Raw genomic sequence first — 12534 nt, 5'->3', positions numbered from 1 at the left:
TTTAAACTGCTTGGCTTACCTCAGTGAACTATTAAGATCAAGCAAAGTTTGATGCTGGCTTAGTAGTTACTCCCCCGGTAAAACCTTCACAGTTTCATATTACACAGGCAAATAATGAAATATCTTTTTTCAAATACCTGTTTTCAAAACTGACTTATAAAATAAACCCAAGTAGATAGCTGAAAAAAAATGCACCTCATTCAGAACCACATTAAGACATACTATCTCAAATACCGGGACAGTAAAGAATTCATAACCAGAGGTGCTGATGTCATGAAGGCATTAATATGCTTGAAGATCTATCAAAAAAGCCCTGCATTTAGCAGACTATACATACTTCTATACTGAAATGGGCATCATAAACTCAGAATGTCTCATTATATCAAGCGCATGGAGCTATAACTGTGGACTAAACTTGAAACAGTACCATTAATCCCTGCTTCTTCTCTTGCAAATGCCCAATAAACATGATAATGTGCTGACAATTATACAATTTTAAAATACACATATGATGATATTACGTCCCATAATTTTTCTTCTTCATTGAAAAATCTGCAAGTACATAGTTCATACTATACCACTTAAAGCAGGTGATTTGAACACTCTACTCATTTATCTGTCCTCTATTATATTTTGCTCCTAAAGGACCTGACAACAAATTATTTTGACAAACAGCAACACAGGAAGATAATCCTGCAGTATTATTTTAACTCTGTAAAAGCTTCAAATTTTCTAAAATATTTTCAGGACAATATTTCAGAATTGCATTATTCTCAGTACAAACTCCTATTAATCATATTAATAGAGGTCATCCATTATGATTGTTCCTCATATTAGCATAGGCTGTGCTTCACCCTCTAAATTGTACTGAAACAACTACTGGATACCTCCCAGAAAAATCTTAACATTTTATGGTTCATTGAAATAAATAGAAAAAGCTTATTTTTTCCCTGCTGATTAGTAAGAAACTTCTCTTCCACACTTTCTGCCTGTACAGAGTAGTAAACATATTCAATGACTATATGCTTTTCAGTTGAAGTTGCAGTGCACACACATTGTACAACTGTTACTACATTTTGTTAGTCTGACTCTGAAAATGTGAAGCATTACAAAAAGATTTGTCTACTGACTACCTAACTTTTAAGTAGAAAATAATGCTACAATAGCACTTGTCTTTTTCCCATTTTGTCCAAAATCCTAATACTAATGTGCTATTCACACGTGAAATTTGGTTATCCTCTCTCATCAACTTCCTTCAATAATAATATATGAGAATATATTTCCACAGTAGCTAACGGAGACATTACTACAAATCAATGTGCTGCAGTGATACAGAAATAAAAGCTTATTTCACTGTAATGATGCTTCCAGATTTCCCTCAAGTCAGGTGGTTACTTGCAGTTAATGATCTGTGACATACCACACAAGTAGTCCTAAAAAGACTTATTATCCACTGCATGTGCAACAATATTTGCTTTATGGATGGCTAAATGAATGAAGACATTCAATGTAACTGTAAAAGTAAAATCAAAAGAAAACTTACACGCAACATGTTTTCTTTGAGTAAAAGAGCTGTGAACATTTTCCATTAATACTTAACCTTTTGCTGGAGCAGTGCAACCACATATAGTGCTTGAATCCATAAAGCTCAAGAGCTGCTCAGGGTTAACACTGATTAACTGCCCCCAATCAAACTTTTAAAAATTTCAGAGAGCTTCACTCCACTAATGAAATCAAATTGCATTTATGTCATATGACAAAGGCGGGAACAGGACAACTTGTAAAGCAAAGAAATTCTGTTTTAAGAACAGATTCTTTTTTCAGTCCAACACAACAGACATGAAATGGATTGGTTTTTAAAACCACAGTTTTTATGCTGCACTGGCTTTCATTAATATACTAATAGAAAAGAATAGCAAATTAATTTTAAATAAGCTACAATTCAACAGTACAATATCCCCCATGACTCTCAGACTGTGCAGGCATTCACACATTTTCTGTTTATAATTTTTTTCATTTACTAGACTCAGCTTTTGTCCACCATATGTCCACCGTAGATTAACTATTCCCTTAGGTACAATTAAGGGCTTTCCATTTGTTGTAAGAAGACCTAAGTATGAAGGACGCAGCCAGAAAAAACATTTCTACCTAAACCAAAAACAGAAGCACATTCAGCCTGGACTATGGTTTATGCAGCATCTTTTTTATTAGATGTATATCTACACTGCTAAATAAACTACAGACAAAATCCATGGAAACAGTAAGAGATCTCTCGGCATTTCATGTGTGTATTATTATAAAAATAGGCTACATATACTGTTCTAACCTTTGTATTTAAATGGTTTACTTCCACTTCCATTTTTCAACGACATCCTTAAAGATTTTTCTGAATTTAAGCATAACTGCTAGTGAAAGAGAATATATTATTTACTGACACTTCCATCACACTGGTATTTAGTTCCAACTACTTTAACAATATTCTTAGTTCTTGGTTGGTCTTAGCAGGCAAAACCTATGTGCACAAATAAAAAAAAATGAAGTACAGCCTCGAGATTTTACGTGCAGGAAGAAGAAACCAAGTTATTCATGCTCAACTAAAATAAAAAAGCACAAGGACACTGTATCAGTTGGACTAGTTTGTGACTACCCTTGCTTTCTTGTTAAAGTACCATATGATCCAAATGAGAAAACATTAATTTCAGCAGTTTGTACAATATCTAGTCTGTCCTGGTTCAAATGTATGCAAATTCATTATTTTCATAGAATTACACCTGTTTATATCAGGGCTCTGTCTAGCTGTCCAAATCTCAAATTCGGACAAGTGGTGTAAAAGTAACAGATCTTCTGTGGGCAAGATGTATGTATTATTCACCTTCATCCCCGTACTGAATCTCATACTGCAGCAGAAGACAATTTAAAAAAAAAGCTCACTACTAGCTAACCCTGTCTGTGCTGAACATCAGAAACTGGTCTTAAGACAGGCAGGGCAGAAAATTACAATAATTATCTTTTGAGCTGCATGACAGCAAAGATTTCGCCTGCTTACTCTGTTATTGTTGTTGTTGTTAGTACTCTGGCACAGGCCACGTGGCTTCTGAGAGCCGCCATCAAAATCTCTTCTTTATACATGCTTCAGTAATGGCTGCAGCACTGGAAGAAAGTCCAGAAGTCTAAAAACCTGCCTTTAACCAGGTGATTTAGCAGCTGCTGTGTCCACTGTGAATTCTCACCCAAGAAATCATTTTACAAAGGATTCTGAAAGAAGGGTCCAAGTACAACATGGGCTGATTTGCAAACAGATGCAACAGATACATTTATCACAGCAGATTGCAGATTACAGGGAGACTGGGGCTAGAATGGAGCAGATATGCTCAGATCCTTGTGATCTATCCTGCCAGGTGTCTTCCCTTCTCAGCAAATGGAATACATCTAAGTAAATACTACACAACAACAATAAACCTTCCTTCTTTTGTTCTGCGTAATTTTTTGTGAGCTCAGCCACTTTGTAAAGAACCACACTTGAGGCTCAGGCTCTGTTTACGTGTCTTAGTGTGTCATATATCACAATTTAGTAGACTTGCCCACATGGCAGCTTAACAGACATAATTAAATAGATCACTTTGGCAGTGATGGCAGCCAGCACCATTAATATTACACCAAGCATGATTTAGGATCAAAATCTCACAAGAGAGACACTTTCTCAGGCACGCAAGGTAATTTTATCACTCAAAAATATGTATGTTTCTAAATTGCTCCCATCTCTAAAGTAATACAGAGCACATTTGGACACTAGGTTAGAAATATATTATTATGGTGAATAAAAAATCATTTTGACCTGTGATTTTTCCTTTTCATTAAGTTTCTTGTTAAAAACAATTTAGGGGAAAAAAAAAAAAAAGTTACCCAACTATTGAAACAAACAAATCCATAAGACTGCAATCTTCTATTAATCTTAGGAGTTTGTTGAAACAAACATTCTATACATATTTTGAAACAGGGTAGCATTCTACATTTATTCAAATGAGTTGGTAAATTGACCATGCACAGGACAAGGTTTTCTTTTTAAAGGAGTCTCTACATGTAAGAAGTTTACCCTCCAATCCCAGGAGCACGTATGAGGCTCAGGTCACTGGACCTGCTGTCAGGCTCACAGGAACTTTAATTTAATCAAGCATAAGACTCAAAAGAACAGGGGTCTTCACATTTGCTACTCAACACTTGTCTTAATTACAGGTGAAAGACCAAACAAGTGCAAGCCCACAGGAAACAAGAACAGAAAACAGCTGAGGAAGGTTGGGAGGGAAAAGAGAATGAATGCATAGTTGTGAATTTTAATAAGCCAGAATCACAAAATGAGTATTAATGAAGACATTTTCTGAGCGCAACTGGGGAGTATAAGTGTATAAGGCAGTAACAGAGTCCAAAGACAGACTGGGTATGTCCTCTTACTTGCCAGATTCACATTAGTACACAGTACAGTAAACATTCACTTGTATCCAGGCTGAAAAATGTTTCTTACTGCACTCAGATAAGATAGGTAAAAACATTTTAGGTTGTATGTAAATGCAAGTTAAAGGGTACACTAAAATGTAACCTTTAAACTTCACAATGTAACAGCATACCACTTCCTGTTCAGAGAGAGCACTCCAAGATCAATTAATCATGGCTAAGACGAACAAACGGTCAACATTCTTAATTAGCGTTGATTCATTCTCCTCTGTGCCCTCATCTGTCATGAAGACTGTTTAAAAATCTGAGTTATTACTCTCTATTGAGGAGTGGGTCTGGTTAATATCTCTAAGAATAGAAATCATTCATCCATCCAGTATACACTGGTACCTGATAATTCCTACCCCTAAATAAGCTCCAGATAACCACCGCCCTAAGACCATCTTGGGAGCTATAAATCAAAATGAGTGTAGCTCCCATGCAACCTGGGTTAATTTTTGTTTACAATATATCGACTGAGAATGTTGCTACGACACTTGAGGAGTCTGCTCAGAGATTAGTGCAGAGGAAAATATATAAAGTAGTCAAGGTAGAAAGGAAAGAAATACATCAGTCATACAAAACACAGTAAAATCTCCCAAATTCACACTAACGACTAGAAGATCCATTGCGATTACTGAACTTTGTCAACAGCAAATTTAAGTCAAGACCCTAAGTCCACAAAACATAATTAATTCATTTGATAATTATAGTTCAACTTATCCTGCAGAATATAATAACTCAAAGTATTTGGCAGCAACATACGTATAAAAGTTTTAAGTTACTGCATTGAAATTTAAAAGCATTTGTTAATTTAACTATAAGGTTTACTCCCTTAATTCTGGTGTAAATGAAGTGGTATTAGCAAGACAGAAATAAGCACACTTCAAATATACAGATTAAAATACAGCACAGTGAGTTACAAGGAACGTTAAATTTAAGATTCGATGCCAACAGTAAATTTTAGGATTATTACAATCTTATGACTTAAAATTAATATGAAAAAGAAAAATTCTACATTAAATTTTAAAATTCCTTTTGTTGTTCACCAAACACACAGACAAAAAAAAAAATCTATGGAAAGACAGAATTAACTGATAATCAGATGTAAGCGAAGGAAGCAAGTCTGGGCAAGATCTTGACTCTAATCAGTCTTCTACTCTCTCTGACAAAATGTGTAAGTCAGCAATAGAAAAAAAACGTATGTGAAGGAAGAAATAATGAAAAATAAACCTAAGCACCCAAGAGGAAGACAGTCACTTTAAATAAAGTACCACCTTCACAATGGACGACTGCATCTCTGAAGCTCTTGTTCCCCCAATTACTTATAAGGAATTAGTGGGTAATGACAGACTTTCATTTTAGCTAGTCCAGAGGGGAAAAAAAAAAAAGGAGTGAGGGGGGAGGTAGAGGCAAGAGGTCTAGAATTTAGGAGATCTCAACTCATACAATATTATTGTCAAATAAATTTCTGATGGATGAGAGACTGGAGACCGGAGTATTGTATGTAGAAATTACCCTTCCAATGTTTCATGAGTAAATCTTAATCTCTTATAATCACAACAGGATATTTTAATAAATTGCCACAACTCTGAAGTTAATTATCATGCTTTCAACAGACACACAGTAGTTTACTGTGTTCATGCTTCTTATCTATTGCAATGTACAACAAAAAAGAACAGTCAAAACTAACACCAATTTATTTAGATCAGCACTGAAAAATTTCTTCAAGTTTGGTGGAATAATGAAGAAATTTCTGCAAACTTAACACATTTAACAGAATGACTACAAATCGATAAAAAAAATCCACAGGTAAGTCATGCAGTTTTATGAACAATTTAACAGCTAGTACACAATTCTGCTCCACATACTGCTATACCTAAATTAATTTGCTTTCAGTGACAAAATTACCTAAGGAAATTATTTTCATCTATTAGGATGCATATGTACAGTTTTCTATATTTAATTGTAAAGAAAAATATTTTGCATTGTTGTCATCTAAGTTTTCTTTTTTTTAAAAAAAACTATAGCTTTATTCTTATTTCTGAAGCACTACAGCAGACATCTCAGGTGTATTTACCCCAAAATGGAAAAACACACATTTCTTCCAGACAGTATTAGCAAGTGAAAATGGTTAAAAGAGAGACTAAGCCCAAGCTAAGTATACTTAAAAGAGCAGCACTTAATTTAGGTCAAGGTTTCAAAATGGATGGTTTCAGCTGGGCTTCCAAATTCTTATCTAGGTATCTCGATACTAATCTAATGCTTTCCTGTTGCTAGGAATGAATATAATTGAATTTTTGGCAATTTTTAAAATCTTTTATTAGAAAGAAAGTGTTAGAATAACTCGTCTGGGGATATAGATGTTTCCAGTTTTCAAGCAAGCATACCCAGATATTTTCTTAAAAGATGTGCATAGCTCAGAAACAAACACAAACCCGAGACAGAAACTACAGACTGAAAGTATCTCTCCTATATGACGCATGAGGTCAAATAACTTCATCAATTCATCAAATGGCTTTTCTTGGCTTTAAACCTATTATTGCTTTTGCATTGTGTCTTATCACTTATTGAGTAAAGAAGTTGAGCCATTCTGAACACAGTGACTCCACCTGATGAACTTTGTTAGTACTGGTAGCTTTATCCTTTCATAATTTACAAGAGTTAACAGCATGCTTCTATAAAAACACCTTGTTTTCTAATTATGCAACAACAGGAGCCTGACTACAGTTGCATCTTGCAGGCTATTAAAACATTGGAGTGGAAGCCATCCTAGATATTCTTCTATTACAGAATTCAGAAAAGCAATACATTTCTAAAAGCTTAATTTTTATCATGCTGAAATAAAAACAAAGCAAAAGAATGACCTCTTTAAGCAGCATCCCCTACACACTTGACATGTGAAACAACAACGATCAGCCTTAGGATCACGTGAAAGCAATATTTTGTGTTTTTTCTTTATAGGCAGCTTCTGAAGGAAAATAAGGTAGCAAGCACACTGTTCTTTCAGCTGCTATTTTCATAAAATGAAAGCTCTTTCACTAGTCAGAGTCAGCCTTTATCTGGAAACTCATCTATGAAACCATAATCTATTTGTAGATTCTCCCAAGGAAATACTTGGATTTTTAAGAATTGTAGGCATGTATATGAGAAAAATATATACTTAAGGTATGTAACAGAGATAAAATTTCTTCAAATGGAAACCAGTGCCTGATTTTCTCCATCTATGGTGTCATTCTGGCAAAAGAACATTATTTATCTTATGTTACAGTGTATCTTACTGTAAATACTTCATAAGATTTGCAGAACTCAAGATAGGAAGTCCAATTTTGGGGCAAAATATAAATCAGTGAAAAATATTTTTAATTTGATTTTCAACAGAATCCTGTATTATGGACTCTGGTCAGCTAGAGTACAAAACTGTCTATGTTATAGTTTCAGAACTGCTATTTATATATTGTAACTCTAAGGGCTTCTCTGTTTTCTTCCCAGAAAATAAGTAGTCTTTCATAATTAATATCATAAAATGTTACAGCAACACAGTAGTAACACTACAGTTAAGGGTTTTGAATGAACCATTGTACTGTCTCTACATTGTTTTCAAATACATTTAAACAATACTAAATTGGTGGATGAGGTTTTTTTTTCAGGTTTGTTCATTATATGGACATTGTGACATGGACACATGTCACTTGGAAAGTAAACTACTTGGAAAGTTTAAAAAAAAATAATAAAAATCAGATCTGTTTTTTGTTGTTCGAGTTCTTTGAGGATGCCAGAGCACCGGAACAGGCTCCCCAGAGAGGTTGTGGAATCTGCTTTCTTGAGACATTTAAAACCCACCTGGACACATTTCTGTGCAACCTGCTCTAGATGAACCTGCTTTAGCAGGTGGGTTGGACTGGATGATTTCCAGGGGTTCCTTTCAACCCCAACCATTTTGTGATTCTGTATCAAATATATTTACATTGTTAAAAAAAATCTGTATCTGCTTCCACCACTTTGTTTCTAAAATTGTTCTATGTTGCTTTTATCATCTTCAATAGAAAAAGGGTAAAGAGACCTCAGATCACAGAATCACAGAATGTTAGGGATTGGAAGGGACCTCAAAAGATCATCTAGTCCAATCCCCCTGCTAGAGTGGGAACACCTAGATGCAGTTACACAGGAATGTAGTAACAAGGATGTTTCTGTAAGATTTCTTAGCTGGAAATAGAGGAATTTGGAATTCACCTAATTAGGAAACTTACTAGGTGATGGCTATTTAAAGTGGCATATTTTGGTGGTCAGAAGAAAACCATTATATCATATTTAAATGATCCAAAAAAAAACCAGGTTAAAAAATCCCAGAACAACAGGAAATAAGTAACCTCATGCAAAACTTCACATACCATGCAAGAAAGCTTAATAAGCAACTCATAAATATTATGCCTACTGCATAGTGTAGTTATTTTAAATAATATATACTAGTACTTAGTTTAGCAGTCTCTTGACATACAAAACCATGAGATATACCTGTTATTAGATCCAGGAATGCTTCCCAATTCTCTGTTCTAGATGCATGCCATGGCTATATCCTGAAGCCCTATCAAATTCAAACATGGGTGAGAGACATCTCTTTACTTCTGTGTGCTGCTCCCCAAGTAAAGTAAGCGCAGGCACAGAGGCTGCAGGCTACGCAAAACATAATGCAGCAAGTCCCTCAATCTAACAGCCCAGAACCAGAGTCCTGAGGTACACTCAAATAAGTCATTTGTACACAGCAATAACACACTAGACAGTATTTAGTTTCATTTTACTAAAGAAAGATGCCTTGTGACATTTCTTCAACAGAAAGCAACATCCATAGTATTTCAACTAAGATTTAAGTATGAAGAACTTACCTTTATTTCCAACCAAGGCCACAAGTGGCTGTGTTTCTGAATCTTCATTCACCTTTTTCACCACATTATACCAGTCTTCTAAATTTTCAAAGCTCTGCCCATTGGTAATATCATAAACCAGGAGAATACCCTAAATAAAAAGATATATTTAAAATGTTACAGGTTATAAAAATATTTGAACATGGTAAAATTTGCATCGGTCTAAACTATTACAATAAAATAGAGCATTAACAAATAATGGTGTTGTCTCTTTTGAGGAATAATCAAAAGAACATAAGCTTCTGTAATAAATACGTTTTATTACATTATTTCTCCTGTATTCCATGCGTTCCAAATTCAGATGTTAACTGAACTACAAGGGCCAAAAATAATGGCAATTCTGTAAAGAGCACAATTAGTTATATTTGAAATATGCTTTATGAAAAACCACAAAAATACTTCACACTAATAGTAAGATAAAATCACACTGGAGAAGGACTTTTATTTTAGCTAACGCTATCTCTAGTTTCACTGTTCCCTTTTTGAAAAAGTCAAAAATAAAAGCAGTTCAATCATAGATTTCTGCACATGGCGTGACTGTTGTCTCTCTGTTCTCCTTTGGGAAGACAGACCAGATCCCTTCCTTCACTGTTGTAGAGGATAAGCAAGAAGTACTGGCAAGCTTTAAACTTTCAAAGGAAAAACTAGAAACGTGATCAGAAGTCTAAAATAAGGGAGTCCCATGTACTTCAGCAGTTTTAAGCCAGGCTACAAGTAACAAATACTCAGACATTCCTGAGGATTCCTCAGAGCTAGTATCCAATATTACAAAGCACAGTCCATTAACAGCCCAAATGTCCACCTTCTCCTCTCCATAATTCTAAGATCAGCTCTCACAAATCACTCTCCTCTCAATTACTGTCTTCTGTCCCTGCTTTCCACTACACCCTAATAAAGTATTTTGTAAACGAGGAACAAAGTCAGTTTTGGCTTCTGTTGCACTTGTTCTCATGGTGTTTGTATCTGAAAAAAAAAAAGTCCTTAAAACTGCACAGTGTTCCTCACATGAAATTTTTACTAATGTTCTAAAAAAAAAAATACAATACATACAAAACTAACTGACTCAATGACCCACTGTCAATAGAAAAGATTTTTTCAAGTCAGGTTTTTCAGGCATTTTCCTGGGCCCAGCTTTACTTGATAGCTTCATGAGGAGTGTCTTGGATCAAAAAACAGAGTACACACTTATTAATTTAGCAGATGACAACAAACTGGTAGAGACTACAAGATTATTTGAGGAGAGTTAAGATTACATGATGAGAAACAACCTAAAAAAAATAGGATGCAATTCAATAAGTAGCATGACAAGTTCAAAGGATGCAATAATCAACTGCACAATAGAAAACATCTGGCTTTGTAGCAAGTTCTATACAATAGGATCAAGGAGTTATAGTACATCACAGTTTAATATGTCAAGCTTATTTTGTAGCAAAAAGGCAAATATCACACTGCCATGAAACATTCCAGGTGAAATAATGCATCCAGCTTTGGATACTGAATGTCACAAAAAGGGTAGACTGGAAGAGACAAATAACAATATCAGGGGTTTAGAAAACACAACCGACATCAGAAAATTGGAAAAACTGGACAATTTCAAACACACACAAGACTGACTGCAGGTATGATGATGCTGGTAAAAGTTTCAAGAGAAGATAACAGGAGTTCTCTTTTTATATGCTCTTATATCTAGTGGCCAGGTGACATTAAATCATAGTTGGCAGATGACAGTAAATCAGAAGGACCAGCCAACATGCCTGAAGGCACGGCTGCCATTCAGAGGTACATACATATGCTCAAGGAATGAGCAAACAGGAACCTTTCAACACTCAACAAGGACAAATGCAACACCCTGCAGCTGGCAAGGAATAAACTATACAGGCCATGGGGTGGGAGGGGGACACTGACTGGCAGGGGAGCACCTGAAAATGACCTGCAGGTCTTGGTAGCAAGCCAAATATGAGCCAGCAATGTTCCCTGGCAGCAAGGATGGCCAACGTGATCCTGGGTTGTATTAGCAGAAGCACATCCACTAGATCAAGGGATCTTTTCCCTTCTACTCAGCACTTATTAGATCATACCTAAAGTAACACATCCAGTCTTAGGCCTCTCAAGACATCAATAAACTGGAGTAAGTTCAGCAGAGGGCCACCAAGATGATAAGAGCCTGGAGCACTTGTTTTATGAGGAAAAGCTGAAGGAATCAGAATTCTTCAGCATGGAAAGGAGGTGGCCCTTTGAGGACCTAAAAGTAGCCTTCTCATACCCACGAGGAAGCTATGAAGGAGATGGAGCCAGGTTCTTCACAGCAGCACATAACCAGAGGATGAAGCACAATGTAATTTGAAATGGGAGAAATTCAAACCAGATATAAGGAAAAGCTTTTTCACTAGGAGGAGCATCAAGTAGTGGAATAGGTTGCCCAAAGAGGTTGCTCAGTCTCAATCCTCAGACGTTTACAAGAAGGAACTGGGTAAAGCCTTGAGCAACCTAATACCACCTCAGAGCTGACCCTACTTTGAGCAGGAAGTTTGACTAGAGACCTCCTGAGATCTCTTCCACCTGAACTTTTTTACAATTCTGTGATCAATATATGTAGCAACAAGTTTAACTTACAACAAGAAGATTATAGCAAGGGTAAGTACTAGAAAAAAAAAAAATGTAGACAATAAGAATAGTGAAAGTCTAAAATACATGACTTTAGCGATACCAGAGTCACCAACACTGGAGGATTTTTGAAGGCTGATAAAAAAGAAATGGACATTATACAGGTACAGCTTCGGAGAAGGGCAACAGATTCTACTGAGATCCTTTCACTTCCTATTTCCCTATGGCAGTCTTCTCCTTCAATGCCATTAACTCCTTGGCAAAATGAGTTCTTGTTTCTTATATTTATATGATTGCTATTAATTTCTGAGGAACAGCTTTCATTAGTTCCTTCAGGCAAATTAAGAATTACCACACCCATCTTTTTCCTTGCTATCTTTCCTCCTTTACTTTACTGATCAGATTTGATATTAAACATCCACTTCCCTCTTCCAACTTTTCTACAATATAGTCTTTAATATCTTGCATATCAGTTAACTTCTCCTAACTATTTTTATAACTGCTCAAATGCCTGTGCATG

The 12534-nt window shown here is 35.6% G+C and overlaps 1 protein-coding gene across 1 annotated transcript in view; it reads right to left on the bottom strand.

The window, feature by feature from the left end:
* The window catches only part of RAB28 (RAB28, member RAS oncogene family), a gene marked incomplete at both ends in the record, with an annotated part of 62590 nt that overhangs the window by 33043 nt on the left and 17013 nt on the right, over nucleotides 1–12534 (bottom strand). Inside the window, one exon of the mRNA XM_080343816.1 lies at nucleotides 9372–9501. Coding sequence (XP_080199942.1) covers nucleotides 9372–9501 — 130 coding nt within the window. The remainder of the gene's footprint in view (nucleotides 1–9371; nucleotides 9502–12534) is intronic.

This window comes from Nesoenas mayeri (assembly GCF_963082525.1).
Source record: "Nesoenas mayeri genome assembly, chromosome: 4".
Lineage (NCBI taxonomy): Eukaryota > Metazoa > Chordata > Aves > Columbiformes > Columbidae > Nesoenas > Nesoenas mayeri.
This window is presented reverse-complemented; position numbering and strand designations above follow the sequence as displayed.